This window comes from Danio rerio, chromosome 13 (genome assembly GCF_052040795.2).
Source record: "Danio rerio strain M-AB ecotype USA chromosome 13, GRCz13ab, whole genome shotgun sequence".
NCBI classification, from domain to species: Eukaryota; Metazoa; Chordata; class Actinopteri; order Cypriniformes; family Danionidae; genus Danio; species Danio rerio.
The window spans coordinates 41116122-41135963 of NC_141033.1; the positions used below are offsets into that span (position 1 = coordinate 41116122).

Here is a 19842-nt window from a genome sequence, read left to right on the forward strand (position 1 = left end):
GCTTTTATTCTAGCCAAAATAAAACAAATAAGTCTTTATCCACAAGAAAAAAAACATTATAAGAAATACTGTGAAAATGTCCTTGCTCTGTTAAACATCATTTAGGAAATATTAAAAAAAGAAAAAAAAAATTCAAAGGGGGGCTAATAAATATGTCTTTAACTGTATATTATTTTTTATAAACCACGAGTAAATCTTATGATGAGCCTGATCAAGAGAAACTGAAACTACACCCCTGGATCAGGATAGCGAGAGGCAGAAGCAAACCGATCTTAAGTCAGACAGAAAACATGACGAAAGAGGTAACTGTGGGCTCTTCTTGACGATTAGACTGAGTGAGTCATTTTCGCTAAGCACGTGATAGCGAAGTGAGCTAAATGTCAGTAGTGTTAATAAACTGGAAATTAATGTTTCATTCGATTTATGTTTGTAGCTACAAGTTTTTTTTCGACCCATTGTTGACCCATAACATTATATTACACAAAATAATTAAAAACCGTTGAGAACTTTGATAATTTCTTTGTATTAACCGCTTAGTAACGTCGTGTTTTTGGAAAACTGAAATTGTGTGGCGGCCGTCGGTCACGGTAGCTTTTATTTCCTGGTTTTGTTCCTGAAATTATCCATTTACAAATTAAGCACTGATAGTAGTCGTAATAGTAGTTATTTTAAATCAGTAGTGAATTTCAGCATAATCCAGATATTGTTGCGTTTCCGCATGAGCAATGTGAAACCAGCTTGTGTCTTTGCCCCACTTTCACTTGTCCTCCCTCAAAAATCCTATCAAGAATAACTGTCACCAAAAAAAAAAGTCCTTCTAAATGTATTCTTTTTATTCCTCATCCAAAGCTCCTTATGAAATCTGCCCTGAGGACTATGCCGTGTCCATGCTGTGGAGAAGAACTCCCTCTGGAGAGCTGGCCTTCAACAGGTGTCCGCCCAACGCCACGGGTAAGAAAAGCTGAAGAGCACTCAGCCAAACACAAAGACACAAAGCGCCAATAGAAGAGCATCAGCAATGCTTTCAAAAGAAAGGAAAAACAGCACAGCTTATGCTTTTTGTTCTCCCTTTCTTCAGCAGTGCATTTATTTCAGTGATGTCGAAATTATTCATAAATTCAAAAGGCTACAATGACAAATGTTTCTGACTAGTATGTTCTACACTGCTGTGACTGCCTTTAAATGGCTTATGCTGTGTGTACCTAGAGATTTTTGTCATTTGCATACCATTGAACCCTCCAGCATTTCGTCAACATCTTTCTGTGAAGGAGGGAAATAGAAAGAAAGAGAGTGAAACTGTTTCTTTGTCGAGATATACTGGTGCTTTCTCTCTCTCTGACCAATCTGAGGTGTGAGCTCTACTGATTGTGGTCTGGAAATGGCAGAAGGTGCTGAACTGTTTTCTGTCGAGCTCCTGTAACCTCCTGCTATCTCCTGTAGTGAAGATGCTCCGCTACGCCACTACAATGTCCTTGAAAGAGCAGGTGTTGAAGGAAAAATAACAAATGCGGGCACAGCGGACTCAGATAACAGAGAGCTGTCTGGTTTAAGTAGAGCTGGGTGCATAGAGGCTGACAGCAAATGCGGATTAATGTCTTTTGTGGATGTATTTCAATATGTGGGTGGACTGCCACCATAGGCCCGCATGTACTTTTTTTTCATTTTTGGGGGGTTGAGCACATTTAATTATATCATTTATGCATAAAAGAGACTGTGTGTCAAGCCGTGGGTGGAATTAGTTAGATTTACATTGTTTGTTTTCCGCATAACCCACGTCGAAATTTCGGGTCGTGCTAAAGCTCTGGAGTGGGATCTGACGCCAGCAGCATGAAATGCTGGAAAATCTTCATTCATTACGAGGTTGGAATTAAATTAAACTCTGTCCCCGTTGCAACAAAACCGAATGAAAGCAACCCAAATCAAACGGTTGGAAGAAGTTGAAGCTTTTGGGGAGCGATTAATTGGGAACGATTGGCGATAAAACACGATGAGCATGAGAACTTTTCACTTTTGCTTTGTCCTATTTTTTGTGCACAGGCCTGATTGGATGAGGGTTGTGGTGTGATCTTTGTGTAAGATTAGATGCGGTTATAGGATTCTCTGAGGTGTTTTAATGGCGAGATCTGAGGTTGTCTGCTTTTGATCCAGCTCTGTGGGAGTCTTGAGTGATCTGTGGGCTGGATGTCCCTGCACTGTAAACCCTGCTGTTGTCATTACTAAAGATATTACTTTAATATATCTTGACGTTACTTAATATACCAAATTATGGCATCATCAGGTGTGTTTAACTTACTCATTGGGCAGAAAAAAAAAACTTTTAATTAATAATTTAATTTCTTTAAACGATTCACCATGTCTCTGTTTAAAATGATTGGTTGCGATAACTCGCTGCTGAACTACAGTACAACAGTACAGAGTACAATGCATCGTTTAGGAAAAGAATGATGTAGTGACAATTGTTTTCCTAAAACCGTAGTTTCTCTGTCGCAGATCCGTCGTTTGAACAACATTAGTTATAACTTAAAACCCCAATGATGCTCTTAACAGGGTGCTAACAACTTTTTAAGATAAGAACCCCTTAGTTTCTCTGTGCAAATTATTTTTTTAATAGACACACGCATTAAAAAAACACAAATCCAATATTAGTTTTAATAAAAACATGCACTTGTTTTACATAATAACAGAAATATATGTAAATGGCACATATAGGGCCAATGTTTCCTTTACAAATACTATTGAGAACATTCCATTTTCTATTCTAAAACATAAAAGCACTTACAAAAGCTGACACATATTCTAATATCATATTATGATATTATTATTTATTTATTTATTATTATTATTATTATTATTATTAAAGTAGGATATTTTTTTTTTTTTTTTTTTTTTTTTTGAAAAGTCTACTTTTACAATTTGTCACATGCAAACCACTGCAGAAATGTTCTAACAAACAGGCCCATGTCATATACGATACAGATACCTAATAAATAACCTACTATAAATTAAAAGCATTAACTTATGCTATATTTTTGTTTTCACAAGTTTTGGAGACATAACGTAAATTCTGCTTTTAAATAATAGGTCACCTATAGCTTTCGTCATGAGCCATGGCTGTGTTCAAAATGACACCAATGTTTTCAAAGTGCACTGCGAAGGGAACACAATTGTAAACATAAAGATCGTTAAAACTGAACTGTAAAAATACTTTGAAAGCAAATTACACCCAAGAGAGATGACTTTAATGCTTTAAAAAAAAACATCATTCCAAGTTTAAATGTTAGAATGTTCTAAATGAATAAGGTATGGGGGGGACAACTGGGAATAGAACAGAGCCAGGAACTATGTTTCTAACTACAGCTCCAGAGGTGTAGTTGCAAGCATACAACTTTGCAACGCAGTTTGCGAATGTTCGTTAGAATGATATATTTGGGAAACGGCAAATCAACAAACTATGTTTGTAACGTCTGGAACTTGCAACCTTAGTTGGGTAAGCACGGTTTTCAGAAACGCACCCCTGATTGGTTGATATATGTTACATGGCACAAGGCGGTCATTTTACTTGTGATGCTGATTTTTTCTGAAGCGCAGCCAAACAGAGGCACTACCTGAACCCATCTGATGAAAGAGACAAGTTAAATTAGTAAGTAGATATTTAAATGCTTATATACATTTCAGGCCCATAGCCAGGGGGCGTTTAGGTAGTTCGAAAGACCCACCCCTCGATGACAAAGGTGTAGAATATGTCTTAAATACAAGAGCTCATTTGTCCTATTTTGACAGCTACACCATCCTAAAATGTGAAAATAACCCATTGAAAAAGGCTTTAAGACCAAGCCAAATTCTCTGTTGACAGTCACATTGGTGTGACTTGAGCTAATCAATCTTTTATTATTATTATTATTATTATTATTTAATTTTTACTATTTAAAGGGCCAAAATCTGACTGAAGAAAGTTGAATGTGCTGGCCAGGGGTGTGTTTCCGAAAACCATTGCTAGGCAACTAAGGTAGTAAGTTCCATCATTACAAATATAGTTCGTTAATTGGGCGTTTCCTAAATCCACCGTTCTAACAAACATTCATTCGCAAACTTGAATGCTTGCAGCTTAACCTCTAAATATGATAGTTCAGCCACGAGTTATGTCGTTGTTTGGGAACCGCACCCCAGTTTGTTATTTGCCTAACCAATGACAATAGGCTACAGTTTTGTTTTGCTTTATTTAAAACGTTGACAGATTCCTATTTTTTCTAATGATATATGATGTGATAAATTTGTATTTTAAAAAATATGTTTGTTCAATTTCTTAATTTGAAACCTTTAGAAAATATTTTGGTACATTAAAAAGTGTGGTTATAATGACCATCCGACAAGCGAATCCAGCAAAAAACAGGGGGATGAGGGGATCGCTTTCCTCAAATCATTTGAGTAGTCTCAACTTATTCGGGTTTACAGGATGCAGTTTGGGGGCAGCTGCATCTCAAGTGAACCGAGAAGCAGACGGTGGAAACGTGTTAGCAGATAAGACGTGTGCGGTAGAGGTGTGGTGAGGTTGTTCTGAAGGATGCGTTTTAATGTGAGCTGCTACGTGTAGGATACGCTCTGGCGGATCGGAGGCGAGGAATTTTGTTTTCTTGCGTTTGTTTATTCGCTACCGCATGTGGGCGGCAGTCTTGTTGATATCTCAGGTTGCAGGGATCGGTTTGCAGTCGGTGAAAACAAAAAAAACTCAAATCGCTGCATGACAGCTGGCGTCGGTTAATGTCGTAATTCTGTGAGTGGGAATTATGACCAGTCTTTTAAAGCATGTAATTACACTTTGGTTGGTTTCGCACGAATATGCTGCAGTGGCACATGTGCGGCGCATGTGATCTGGCAACCACCGCATCTAGATGATGATGAAGGCTGCTGCTTTTATCCCTGCGTTCCTCTCGCTGAAGGATGTGTGGGCTGGCAGGTGGAATGAAAAAGGGAAAAAAAAAAGACTTACAAGAACAAGTATAAACCCTCTCTGTATCTCTCTCTTTTCTCCCTCCTCCTTCTTTGCAGGCACCACTAGTCGACGCTGCTCGCTGGATCACCGCGGGGTGGCCTATTGGGAGCAGCCCAGCTACGCTCGATGCATTGCAAATGAATACAGATACTTGCAGCAATCAGTAGGTGCAAAGTCAGCTTCCTGTGCTCTGCTTCTGTTTGTGACGTGCCATAAATTACCCCTGCAGTCGTCACAATCACCCAAACTATTTCCACCGGTTCCTCCCCACCCAGCACCCTAGACCACCACGCAGGCCTGCAAGATAAACTGCTATCATCTGAGAGGCAAATTAAAGCGCTAGTATTGCATTTTCCGAGACCCCGCATTAATGGAGGACGCGCTCTAATTTCCTGTAAAATACAGAAGACGGCTGTTCCAGCTCTGCTGGAGCGTTTTAAGGGAACGCACCTGCTCGACACAAATGAATAATTTTCATTCTTTTTTGTTTTCAGTTTCCTTTTCTTATCAGAGTCTTTCTCAAGCGCAGTACATTTGTATTAATGCCAAGTAAAGCGTTAGGATGCGTATCACACACACACACACACACGCAGAAAGAAAATGCATGATGGGGACTTTGACTCGTATTGGTTTTATACTGAGGTAATGATATTTTCTATCCCCTAGCTCTCACACCTTTTTGCCTTTTAAAAATTTAATTAAGGTGTTATTTATTATTTTTATTAAGTTGTTTCCCTTGTGAAGTCTGCTGGCTGCTCAGGTTTTACTATCCTGGTGGGGGCTTTCGGTCTTCACAGTGTAGGCAAAACCTGAAACATACACACACAAATGTGCACACACTCACAGACAAACACTTGCACTTATGCTCTCTCTCTCCCTCCCCCCCGCCTCTCTCTCTCTCTCTTCTGTCTGAATTATTTTTCTTATATCTTTGAGTCTGTGTATTTGTGTGAATAATGTTAGCATCATTTCAGCTTGTTTGTTCATTTGCTCGTGTGTAAAGGTGAGGTGTGGCATTTTTATGCTCCAATACTTGGAGCTTTAAATTAGCTTTAAATTTGGGACAGAGATAGACTGCTGTTCAAATGTTTGGGGTTGGTATGAAGTTTTAAAGGGAACTTATATTACCCCTTTTGCAAGATGCAAGCTACGTCATTTGTGTCTCCAGAATGTGTCTGTAAAGTTTCAGCTCACCCATCAGATTATTTATTATTACTTTCAGAATATTAGAATTTCTTCTCTGAACGCAATATAGCTGTTTTTGTTGCTTGTGCCTTTAATGCCAGTTATCGCGCTTACCTTTCCCATGTGCCTGTGACAGTGTGCCTCAATCTCCGCCTCGGCTGCGTCAGATAAACAGCACAGTGACAGACACGAAGGAAGCAGATCTCATGTCACATTTGTGAGAAAAACTACAGTAAGAACTTTCCTAATGATTATTTGATGTATTTGTTGTGGAGTTAATTCAAGCCTTTTGATGAGTCACACATAATGTCGTTGCAGAGTTAACGCACACACACGGACACACATACTGATTTTACTTTTTAAAAGTTTTTTGCACGGCAAATGTGACAGGATACAAGTTAATATCCATTGCTGTATGGATATCCATTATATTAATGTACAAAATAAACCTGATTTAACGTCCACAAACCGGGATTGAAGCATCTTCTTTTATAATAATACTGACCAGCGGCTGTAGAGATAAAGACAGTAACATCGCTGTAATTCATAATAAACATGCACTGTTTTAAAAAACATTTAAATCTTCTAAAACTCATTCTTTATCACATTTGATGATGATTGATGATCACAAAGAGCTGAACAGATCTTTTAATCCCAGTTGCTTTGCGCACGTCCTGTCTTGTTGATATGATTATACACGTTACTACAGGACATGTTAATATTCGGCTGTCAATCAATTCGGTGGGCGGTGAAATCACACTCTTAAATTATGTTGCGGTGGGCCTCAAAATGAAAGGATTTGGATGCTATTTTAATGCAGGAAATTTAAAATAAAAGACTTATTGTGTTTCTAACACTCCAATTTGACAATGGACACACTATACCTACTCACAGTTCTGTCCAAACAGCTTACAAAAATTATTTTCATCATAGGGTACCTTTTGAAAGTAATAAAATTCTCAAAAAGCCTGAATTACTTCACTCAGAAATTTGAAAATATGTACTTTTTGTAAATATTATTTAAAAAAAAGACACATTTTGTATTATTTATTTAAAGTACAATGTGTGTAGAATGGAAAAGCTGCATTTTCAACAGGCATTACTGTCACACATTCCTTCAAAAAAAATTTCACTGACACCCCCAAACTTTTGAATTGTAAGGTATCAATGGGATGTGTTTTGTGAAGTAGTGTTCACTGACAACTTATCCTAGCTAAATTAGATAAAATCTGAACAATTCTGCTGTGCCTTTTGAGGTAGTGTTATTTGTGTAATGCTATTATTTTCAACAATAGCAAAATAGGTGAACATGTTTTATAGCCTACATTGAAGGAGGACCTGAACCATATTTAAAGATTAGAATTACACAGAAACTTTTTATTTTTATTTTTTTGCTTGAAGCTACTAAACCCACATAAGGCCCTATTTACACCCTGTATGATGGTGTATTTTTATCAGCGAATTCCCAAATGAACGATGCTAAATAAAGGTGTAAACAGGGTCAGAAAACTATGGCAACTCCACAATAGGCTAACAAAACCCTAGAAGCTGCATAGCAACAGATTAAAACCACTCAGAATACAACAACACAAGACAAACATGACTCAGAAGTCCATAGCATCCATAGCAACTAAGCAACAGGCTAAAACCACTCACAGAATCTCAGTTACTTCATAGCAGTAGGTTAAACCGCTCAACAAATCTTAGCTACTTCATAGCAGTAGGCTAAAACTACTCAACAAATCTTAGCTACTTCATAGCAGCAGGCTAAAATCACTCAGCAAATCTTGGCTACTTCATAGCAGCAGGCTAAAGCCACTCAAAAAAATTTTAGTTACTTCATAGCAGCAGGTTAAAACCATTCAAAAAATCTTAGTTACTTCTTAGCAGCAGGCTAAAACCACTCTACAAATCTTAGCTACTTCATAGCAGCAGGCTAAAACCACTCAACAAATCTAAGCTACTTCATAGCAGCAGGCTAAAACCATTCAACAAATATTAGCTACTCCATAGCAGCAGGCTAAAACCATTCAACAAATCTTAGCTAATTCATAGCAACAGACTAAACCACTCAAAAAGGCTTAGCATCTGCAGAGCAACAGGCCAAAACCCCTTACTCAGAAAACCACTGTAACAAGCTAAAACCACTCTAAAAACATTAGCAACTATATATCAACAGGCTAAAATTGCATAGCAGCTAAAGCTAAAACTACTAACAAATTTATAGCAACTGCATAGCTAAATAGGTTAAATGCTCCCAGTTGATCCTAGCTAATGTATAGCAACATGCTAAAACCACTTATTAAACCTTAGCATCTGAATAGCAACAGCCTATCATTCCACGTAGCCTCTGCAACAGTGTCTGAACCAGTGGCTTGACTTGGAGGCGGGGTCATCTCGATAACCAGCCAATAGCAGAGAGAGAAGTGTTTGAGCATCATTATATAATCAATTTTGTTTATTGCTCCTCAGGATGGAGAAATGACACCCTTCACCTTTAAATTTCATTCCAGCACAACTTCATTCATATTTCTAGCATGAGCATGTCTCTGTTAGCGTTAAAGTGTTTGAAGGACACACAGAACCCAGTCTCCTTCCCTGTCTGTCTTCAGGTTCAAGGACACCTTGCTAAAGGCCAGAGGAATCTGGCAGGAGATGGGATGTCCCAGGTTACGAAGGTCCTCCTGGACCTCACCCAGAGACGCAACTTCTATGCAGGCGACCTTCTGTCTTCAGTGGAGATTCTCAGAAACGTCACTGACACCTTTAAAAGGGCCAGCTATGAACCCTCTTCTGATGACGTACAGGTAAGACAAAATACAATCACTATTTTCCACCAAAAACCTTTATAAAATTATTTTTGTCATGGAGGTAAACTGGTTTGGTACTCAGATTGTAATAAGATATAAGATATTAGTTAATAAATACAACTTTTTTAAGCAATAACTTTACCCAACACTTGAAAATCGTTATGCAGGTGAAACAATTAAACTTATAATAAGATCCTACTTCATTTATGGGGTGTAACAACACATATTTGTCACAAAAAAATTAAAGCCACTTTTGAAGCCACAACAAAATACATTTCATAAATAGTTTTTTAGACATCAATGTAGGGCAAACTTCACATATGTGCAATTTACATGTTTGCTCTCTTCTTTTTTTGAGTGTTTATTTTGTATATAGAAGTAAATAACAATGGTTGAATTCAATATTCAGTTTTTGTCTATGTTAATAGTACTGTAGACTTTAATATTTTAGTTTTGTACAAGCAATTTCTATTTAAATATTTCAGAGAAGTACTGTACACCAGATTGATTTAGTGAAATGTAATTATAGCATTATTATTATTATTATTATTATTATTATTATTATTATTATTAGTAGTAGTAGTAGTAGTAGTAGTAGTAGTAGTATTAATATTATTATTATTATTATTACTTTTATTATTATGAATATTATTATTATTATTATTATTATTATTATTATTACTATTATTATTGTTGTAGTTGTACTTATTTAAAGACGGATGCAAGGGCGTAGATTTGCTTGATATCTACCCCCAACTGTAAAATTTAGATGTAACTTCACATTTAAAATGTAAAGTTAAAGGAATGTCTGAAAAAATGTCATTTAATAAAGACTTCCAATTACTGGGGGCTTATTTGTGCATAATCACTTAACACCGCATCTGAACACATTTTTGCAAGAACAATATTGTCATTTCTGCACTTTAAGCTAAAAGATGGATTTACATGTCCACGTTCTTTTCCTTCTCTGAGCGTGCAAACAGAACAGCGCGTCTTATTTCACTCTTTAAAAAAACTTTAATAAATAAATAATCAAATACAATTAGTAATACAAACAACATAAAATCAAGCACGTCTTGTGCAAAAGAAAATGTGCATGATTTTACTTTGACAAGGAATGAATGCAGACTTCTGGAAATGAGGATGCATGTCACACAATAATTATTTTATCTTGATTGTTGTTTTTTCATAATCGTTGTGGAGGCCAAAATCAAAACATTTTTTTTTTTTATTAATTGCACATCCATTATGGTGGACTTGTAGCAAACTTGACTTCAATGACTGACACTTTTCTTTGAAATGTAGCTGCTTATGCCCATGTTTCACTTACTTGCACACTAAGCCTGACTGGAAAATTTCGACAAAGCAATATTTTAATTTGGAGGCGATTAAATTATTGGTGGGGACATTTTAATAATCAGAGGATATTGGTGGGGTCACGTCCCCCCTGTCCATACTAATTCTATACTCTTGGACAGATGTAGAGTTTGTTTAATAAATGACTGAAAAACAACAACAACAAAAAAAATTTGTTTTCTCCAACCTGCTGATTTTATTTTATTGATTTATGTTTATTTATTTATTTATTTATTTATTTATTTATTTATTTATTTATTTATTTATTTATTTATTTATTTATTTATTTAGTTAGTTAGTTAGTTAGTTAGTTAGTTATTCTTTTATTTATTTATTTATTTTTATCCTGTGCTGGCCATGCACATTTACATGGAAGTGTCTTTAAGATAAACAAAGACAGTAGCAAGTGTATGAAACATTTAGATAAATGTCATTTAAATGAGAGTTGACAGACTTCCCCACACTGTAGGCATTTGGTTGAAGTTAGCAAAATGGTTAAGTTAGCAAAATGGCATTAAGTTAGCAAAACACAACACCTTCAAAAATGGCAATGTCACTACTCGGGACCGTGACTGATAAATATCTGGCTCGCTCTTGCCCCTCACAGAGAGCTTATGGGATTGTGACACTGTGCGCCAGCTGCTGATAAGAGATAGTCACTAAGTCTATCTCATTCTATCTCGAAACCCTGTCATAACCTTCCTGCTTCTGAAATAAACCCATTTCTCATGACCTGTTTGTGGGAATCTGGGTATTTTTACATAATGTGATTTTGCGTGTGTATGTTTGTGTGTTTGGATTGGTGTGGGAGGTTTTTATCTGAGCCCTAGAGTGAACCGAAGCGGCCCCTTCTCCCCACGCATGTGTATGTGTGCTAGGGTGGTTTTGTGTGTGTTTTGGAATGTATTAATGCTGTGTTTAAGTGGACGCATTACCACCAGAGGGAGCATAAGCATTCAAGTAGAAAAACAAGCATGCTGGAGCCAAGACACTGCCTCTCTTCTGTCTTTCATGGCACAGAGGCAGAGCAACAAACACACACACACACACACACACACACACACACACACACACACATAAAAAAAGAAAGACAGGCACACGTCCAGCTGAATATCTCATTCAGCCAAGTCACCGCAGCAAACATCAGCAGTCTTTCCAGTGGTAGAGTAGACTGCTCTCCCAAGCGTCTTCAATCTCCACTGACACTCTCTATATACGCTTCCCTTTTCATTCTGTGCACATTCGAGTGCTTAGAAAAGATCAACCAATCCCTGAATTGGATGCAGCAGGAAATCCCAGGCGGGTTTTAAAGCCGAGGCTGCTGGACATATCCTATCATCTCCCTGAAAATCAACCCTGCGATCATCATTTAAGTTCTTAAGGCAGTTTGTTTGTTTACTTTTAAAATGCAGGGAGGGGGGTGATTATTATTCATTGTTGCTTTGTGTAGTTTTTGTGTGTGTGTGTGTGTGTGTGTGTGTGTGTGTGTGTGTGTGTGTGTGTGTGTGTGTGTGTGTATGTGTTCTTAATATGAATATTACTAAATCATCTTCAAAAATTCAATGTAAATTTTGATGTTGGTCCTCACAAAGATTTTTTTAAAGGCACTAATAATAATAATAATAATAATAATAATAATAATAATGACAACAACAACAACAACAACAACAGAGGCCAGCTAGCAAAGTTCTATGCTGGTAAACCTCACTCCTCTGACCTCAAAAGGTGCTCTAGTTACATTAGAGGCCCTGGTCTTTAGCTTCCTTTTAAGTGCACCGAATTCCATCCAAAGGATTGGCAATCTAGCTCAGTCCCAGTTCAATCCCAGCCCACTATGGGTTAGGTGTAGTGGACCGGTGGGTTACACATAGGGGCTCGTCTGGGATAGGGGTTAGGTTTAGGAGGTAAGTGTAACTGAGGCCAGCTACAAAGTGTTATGCAGGTAAGCCTCACTCCTCTAACCTCAAAAGGTGCTTTAGCGACAGACCCTAGAGGTCATGGTCTTTAGCCTCCTTCTTAGAGCAACCAACTCCCATGCAAAGAATCACCAGTTTGATCCTAGCTCAGACCAGGTTTCAAAAATATGCACATCTACTAAATGTTGTAACCTAGTCAGCTTTTTCATTATTAAACAAATTTAATGCTTGTATATAAGCTACACCGACAAGAGGATTAAGAAACCATGCTATTTTTATGAATACATTTTATGCATCATAATGTAACTAAATATTTAGGGTACAGTTTTCAATAAAATACAAATTTATTAAACATTATGCTTCTGCTGTACAGTAGTATATAGTCCTTAACATGCATACTATTATTCTTGGGTGTAGTAGGACAGGTGGATTACACGTGGGGGCTCGTCCGGGATGGGAATGAGGTTTAGGGGGTTGAGTGTAACGAAGGCCAGCTAGCAGCAGAAGGACCTGTTACACAATAATAATAATAATAATAATAATAATAATAATAACAATAACAACAACAACAACAACAACAACAACAACAACAGCAGAGGTCAGCTAGCGAAGCGCTGTGCAGGTAACCTTACTCCTCTAACCTCAAAAGGTGCTCTAGTGACAGACGCAAGAGGTCATGGTCTTTAGCCTCCTTCTTAGAGCAACGAAAGATGTAAAAAATAATAATAAATAATAAGTATACTAACTAACTAACTAACTAACTAACTAACTAAATAAATAAATAAATAAATAAATAAATAAATAAATAAATAAATAAATAAATAAATAAAGTTCACTGTGTTTGTTCCTCCACATTTTTCTTCTCTTTATAGTCTCCACAGTACTGTATTACCCAGCATATCTGTAAAATTGCTGTGGACTTATTTTGAGTTTTTGGGGTTATTCATGGTCTACTAAAAGTAATTTGTTATTTCTTATAAGTTGCCTTTTAGTATTTGATGATTGAATTGTGAGGTGAATAATAAATCCTCATTTGTCTCCATTTATTTATTTATTTATTTATTTATTTGATTTTTTTTATATATATATATATTTTTTTTTAATTGTTAGCAATTTAACAAAAGTTAATCTCATAATCACCCCAAAGCATGACAGGTGTAGGAAAAAGAGAATATGGTTGTTATTTTCATGCTAACTGACAAGTTTAAGATATTGAATGGCTTTCTTGAGGTAAATAGCATGTTACGTGACATATAGAGTTGACAAGGTATTTTATTCACGCTGTTTGCAACTGAAACTCTAATTCAGTGAGTTTTTTGAGATGTAAAACATTTAATTCAAGCTTATAATATTATTTGCTATTCTGACTGATAAACTATTGCTTCAGCAGTGAATCACTTCTTTTGTTCAAAAATATGCACATCTACTGAATGAGTAAATGCAAAATGTGCATATGTTGTAACCTAGTCAGCTTTTTCATTATTAAACAAATTTAATGCTTGTATATAAGCTACACAGACAAGCGGATTAAGAAACCATGCTATTTTTATGAATACATTTTATACATCATAATGTAAATATTTAGGGTACAGTTTTCATTCAAATGCAAATTTATTAAACATTATGCTTCTGCTGTACAGTAGTATATGGTCCTTAACATGCATATTATTATTATTCTGTATTAGCTGGGTATAGTGACATACACACTTTGAATTGGCCAAAATGTAATAAGGGATTCTGATTAAATCCATTTATTCATGATGTCTTATAAAGCATATCATGATGTCAGCCATGGTTATAATGCAATTTCGATTTCTTCATATTTTATTCATTTTTAAATTATATATATTTGCCTTTCATAATATATTTGGGTGCATTTTAAACTGGATGAGAGACAAATACTTAGCAAATGCATTTATTGCTGTCAGACCATTAATCAAAATGAATTGTACTGAATCCAAACTAAAAGTTGTATTTACAAAATATGTGTTTGTGCTGTTTATATTTATTATGCATATATAAATACATAAATATGTATAATACAAAAATGTAAAAAACTAAAGTACACAGTCCAAAGACTGTGAATAAGTGTGTATGGCTGTTTCTCAGTACTAGGTTGGAGCTGGAAGGACATCGGCTGTGTAAAACATGTGCTGGATAAGTTGGTGGTTTATTCCACTGTGGCGACCCCTGATGAATAAAGGGACTCAGCTGAGTGAAAATGAACAAATGAATGAACATTTCTAACTCAATTTTTCTTCGGCTTAGTCCCTTTATTCATCTGGTCAAATATACTAATATATATCTGGATTATGGAGCTCATAAACTGTTCTTCTTGAAATATAGAACTTTAAGGTACTAATATAGACGTCTTAAGTACAAATGTGTACCTTTTGAAAAGATACCACCCCAGTGACAGCTCTCGTACCTTTATTTTAATAGTGTCTATTGACCATATTCTAAAATGCGGAAGTGCGCCTGTTTCCGCGATTGTCTTAGAACTTCCGATTCAGTCGCCTATGGGAGAAGTGACTAGGAATAATAAACGGCAAAAAACGGTCAAACTACTTGCTCTACAAACAAATGTTTGCATGACTATACAGACCAAGTAGAATAATACAACAAGGAAATATCAGTTTGCAACATCAAACAGCGAAACGAGCAGTTTTTAATGTCTCAAAATGATTGGAAGTGAATGAGACCAAAAGTCTCGAGCCAAAAAGATTCAAATGGCTGCGCCCACTCGTCGGCGAAGAATAAGGTGAATAGCAGGGGTGTCCAAACTCCTGGAGGGCCGGTGCCCTGCATATTTCAGTTCATACCCCAATTAAACACACCTGAACCAGCTAATCAAGCTCCTTCTAGGTATACTTAAAACTTCTAGGCAGGCGTGTTGGAAGAAGTTGGAGCTAAACTATGCAGAACATCGGCCCTCCAGGACCGAGTTTGGACACCCCTGGTCTATAGCATTGTGTTTGTAAAATTAATTACAATAATTTAAATAAATAGTTATTTAAAGTAAAACATAAAACATGACATAAAAATGAAGTTTAACATCCTGTTTTACTACGATAAGTGCTACATTTCACAAGTAAACAGATTCACACTGACGTTTCAAATTATATCATGTACTTTCAAAAGCATATTGACTGAATGAGAGCACTTTTGTATTCAGTATATCTCAAAAATAATCTTACCAATCTGTTACTGTGACAGCAGCCGTTTACTAACAGCAATTTCTTTTCTCCACAGAACTTTTTTCAGATCATCAGCAATCTTCTAGAAGAGGAGAACAGAGAAAAGTGGGAAGACGCACAACAGGTGGGCCTGAACGTTTCGAGCGAGTGTTTTTGAGGCTTTGGGGTCGAGATTGCTTTATTGTAGTCACATTGTGGAGAGTATCTGGTGTTGTGTGTCACCGTGCGGCTGTATATTGTGTGATGAGCCCTCAGCGAATCGATTGCCATCACCGGTGCAGATGCTTTAGGTAATTGTCAGGTCAAAGAGGTGCCTTTCTCCACAGGCAGAGCTGCGTCAAATCAAACCTTCTCTGCCAAATACCGACCTCCCTGCTGTGTTGATTGGAGCAAGGACATCTGCAATATCCACTGCATCCACTTGGTGGCAGCAGCAAATGTCCAGCTTTCATGCTTTCTGTCAGCTGTGACGGCATTGTCTCCTTTCAGCCTCTGAGAGACAGTGTAAAAGCAGTCTGAAAGATTTGGAAATCTACAGCTGCATTATTATTGCATTGGACCAAACCGAGTGTTTCTTTCTTTCTTTTCTTAAAGCCTGAACTTGTAATGCCTCTAAAGCAGACAGTGGTAATGTTACTGTCTGTCAAACATAAGCTGCTTTGGAGCTCCTTCGTCTTAATGTTTTCACCCGTAGCCTGAGAGTAGTAAAACACGTGTTCTTGAGCAAATCGGTGCTCTGTGTCAAGCGAATTAGTGAAGTTTACACTTTTCAGATAGATCAGATCACGTAGCTGGTACCTGAATTTGCTGAAGGTGTTTCAACGTGGTTCAAATGATCCCCCGGAGAAGACGGACTTCCATTTTCTGTTCACGTTTCTTTCCTGCTTTGTCACAGATTGAATCTTCAAGCTCCTCAAATCATTAAAGGACATCTGAGACGCTTGTCACCAGCTCTGTCAAATGATTGACCTTAGAAAGGCCTGACGTTTAAAGATCACCCAGGATTTTATCTTGTCTGCCTGTCTTGTCTTCTTTAGAGTCGACTTGCCTGGGCTGTGATTGTCAGGCTGGAGTTTACATCTGACGGGGGTCTGTGCTTTTTAGGGAGGGAGGGGACTTTTTTTTTTTTGTAAAAGAAGTGCTTAAGAGAAGATGCATGAACTGCCACCCAATAATTCACAAGTTGAAATGAAAGATCCTACATGGATTAATTTCATTATCTGCTAGTTGATTGGACTGGAATAAATTTAGTAGTGTCCTCCATATCATACTCCATAAAAGAAGATAATCCAGAAGAAGAGTTAATGTAAATTTTATATACAGTTAAAATAAGAATTATTAACCCCCCTGATTTTTCCCCATTTTCTGTTTAACTGAGAGAAGATTTTTTTTCAACACATTTATAAACATAATAGTTTTAATAACCCATTTCTAATAGCTGAAATATTTTATCTTTGCCATGATGACAGTAATTAATATTTTACTAGATCTTTTTCGAGACAGCTTAAAGTGACATTTAAAGGCTTAACTAATTAGGTAAACTTGGCAGGTTAGGGTACTTAGACAAGTTATTGTATAACGATGGTTTGTTCTGTAGATTATTAGAAAACATTTATAGCGTAAAGGGGCTAATAGTTTTGACATTAAAATGTTTTTTTAATAAATTAAAAACTGTCTTACCAGTGCTAATATACAGCCATAATGCACTGCTACGAGACTAGTCTGAAATACGGGATACTCCCATGACAAAACAGAAGTGTTGGCAGGTGTGCTTACCAGTTTAATGTTGATTTGATCTGCTATAGTTAGAAATCAGATTATATCTTCCAAGCGCAAGGACTTATTATGCAGTTTTGTCGCCATCTTGTGGATAGAAAATATCAACCGTAGCTGCCGAGCTCTCTCAGAAATTGTATATATTTTAAAAATAGGCACTATTCTTACAAATAAACTGCATAGTTGCAATGTAAACAACTACATTCTCGACTAAAAAAGCCTCAAAAGTACATTTTGTTGTCCAACAACAGTAATATTTGTCAAACTGTAGCGTCTCTCTGTTTTTTGCTGCCTGTATGTGGGCGGAGTAATGCACAGAGGTGAAGGGTGAAGAGGCCTTTGTGTGATGTTACTGGTGAAATATTGCAAGACTATCAGCCAATCAGATTCAAGAACCAGACAGAACTGTTGTATGTATGTATGTATGTATGTGTGTGTGTGTGTGTGTGTGTGTGTGTGTGTGTGTGTGTGTGTGTATATATATATATATATATATATATATATATATATATATATATATATATATATATATATATATATATGCTATATGTTTTTTTCCGAATGATATGTTTTCAGAATGATTACCCTAACCTGTCTAGTTAACCTAATTAACCTAGTTAAGCTTTTAAATGTCACTTTAATCTGTATAGAAGTGTCTTGAAAAATATCTAGTCAAATATTATTTACTGTCATTATGGCAAATATTATTTACTTTCATAAAAGAAATCAGTTATTAAAAATTATTTATTAAAACTATTATCTTTAGAAATAAGCTGAAAAAAATCGTTTCTCCGTTAAACAGAAATTGGGGGGAAAATAAACAGGGGTGCTAATAATTCAGGGGGGTTAATAATTCTGACTTCAAGTTTATATATACTGTGTGTATGTATATATATAAAATTTTATTACTGTCGGTAATGGAAATTGCCTTTTTCTTCAAATAGGTTGCCTTATGTTTGCTATCTCATATCCATTGTTTCCATAAAGTAGTGGTGTATGCGTTGTTTATATCCAAACACTACAGAGGAAGAATAAACAGCAAACTTATACCATCACAAACAAAAGAAAGAAAGGAAAAACACAAGCAATTGCCTTTCTGTTTCTGTAGAAAATTGCCTGTCAAAGTATTTTGGTGCAATAGTGTTATTTTCATATCTGTGAGCTTATAGTAGTGGGATATTTACTTATGACTCATAGCTTAAATCCATAGCAGAAGAGAACACAAGCAGAAAGTATATATGACAGTGGAAAATACATCTGACAGCACAATTTACTGCATTTGCATGGCACTCAGTGCAGCAGCAGTGCTGGCTCATCTAATGGCCGTCAGCCTCAGCCATTTCCAGCACTGCTGTCTCCCTGCACACTTCAGCAGCCCAGCACTGTTGCCATGGCGAGGGATGCTCTCTGCTGTCCCTGAGTCGGGCTGATCTGCCTGTATGCCCTCCACATCCCTCTCTACACCCGCTGTCTGGCTGATCTGCCTGCTGCCATGTGCCCATGTTTCCTCTGCATTTCCTCAGTCTGCAGTCTCTCTGATCCACCTGCTACCCTCTGCATCTCTATCTTGTTTATAGTCTGTCTGATCCACCTGCTGCCCTTTGCATGCCTCTCCCCATCTATAGTCTGTCTGATCTACCTGTTGCCCTTTCCCTGTGTCTGATCTGCCTGCTGCCCTCTACATACCTCTCCCTGTCTGTAATATCTGATCCACCTGTTGCACTTTCCCTGTGTCTAATCTGCCTGCTGCCCTCTACATACCTCTCCCTGTATGTAATGTCTGATTCACCTGTTGCACTTTCCCTGTGTCTGATCTGCCTGCTGCCCTCTACATACCTCTCCCTGTATGTAATGTCTGATTCACCTGTTGCACTTTCCCTGTGTCTGATCTGCCTGCTGCCCTCTACATGCCCCTCCCTGTTTGTAGTGTCTGATCCGCTTGTTGCCCTCCATATTTCTTGCCCCGTGTCTGTTCCGCCTGCTGCCCTCCACATCCCTCTCCCAATCTGTAGTGTCTGATTCATCTTCTGCCCTCTCTGTCCATAGTCTTTCAGATCCACCTGCTGCCCTCTACATCCCTCATCTCGTCTATAGTCTGTCTGATCCCCTGCTGCCCTCCTGTCTCACTCTCTCTTTCTGATCCACCTGCTGCCCTCCACATCCCCCTCCCTGTCTGCAGTGTCTGATCCCCCTGCTGCCTTCCACATCCCTCATCTCGTCTATAGTCTGTCTGATCACCCTGCTGCCCTCCGCATCTCACTCTCTCTTTCTGATCCCCCTGCTGCCCTCCTCATCCCTTTCCTCATCTGTAGTCTTTTTGATCTCCCTGCTGCTCTACGCATCTCTCTCCCTGTGTCTGATCCACCTGCTGCCCTCCGCATCCCACTCCCTTTCTGCAGTTTCTGATCCTCCTGGTGCCCTCCACATTCCTCTACTTGTTTATGTTCTGTCTGATCCCCCTGCTGCCCTCTGCATTCCTCATCCATCTATAGTCTGTCTGATTCCCTTGCTGCCCTCTGCATTTCTCTCCCTGTGTCTGATCTGCCTGCTGCCTTCTGCATCTCTTTCCCTGTGTCTGATCCACTTTCTGCCCTACGCATCCATCTCCTTGT

The 19842-nt window shown here is 37.5% G+C and overlaps 1 protein-coding gene across 21 annotated transcripts in view; it reads left to right on the top strand.

Annotated features, from left to right (window-relative positions):
- The window catches only part of adgrb3 (adhesion G protein-coupled receptor B3), a 397331-nt gene that overhangs the window by 261044 nt on the left and 116445 nt on the right, over window positions 1–19842 (top strand). For 11 of the 21 annotated variants that reach the window (XM_087279664.1, XM_087279670.1, XM_087279663.1 and 8 more), the window contains 4 exons: window positions 850–951; window positions 5047–5153; window positions 8788–8982; window positions 15510–15578. In XM_087279664.1, coding sequence (XP_087135790.1) covers window positions 850–951; window positions 5047–5153; window positions 8788–8982; window positions 15510–15578 — 473 coding nt within the window. Of the gene's footprint in view, window positions 1–849; window positions 952–5046; window positions 5154–6311; window positions 6408–8787; window positions 8983–15509; window positions 15579–19842 lie in introns of all 21 variants that reach the window. The other 10 variants (XM_087279661.1, XM_087279662.1, XM_087279666.1 and 7 more) reach the window with 1 other exon arrangement.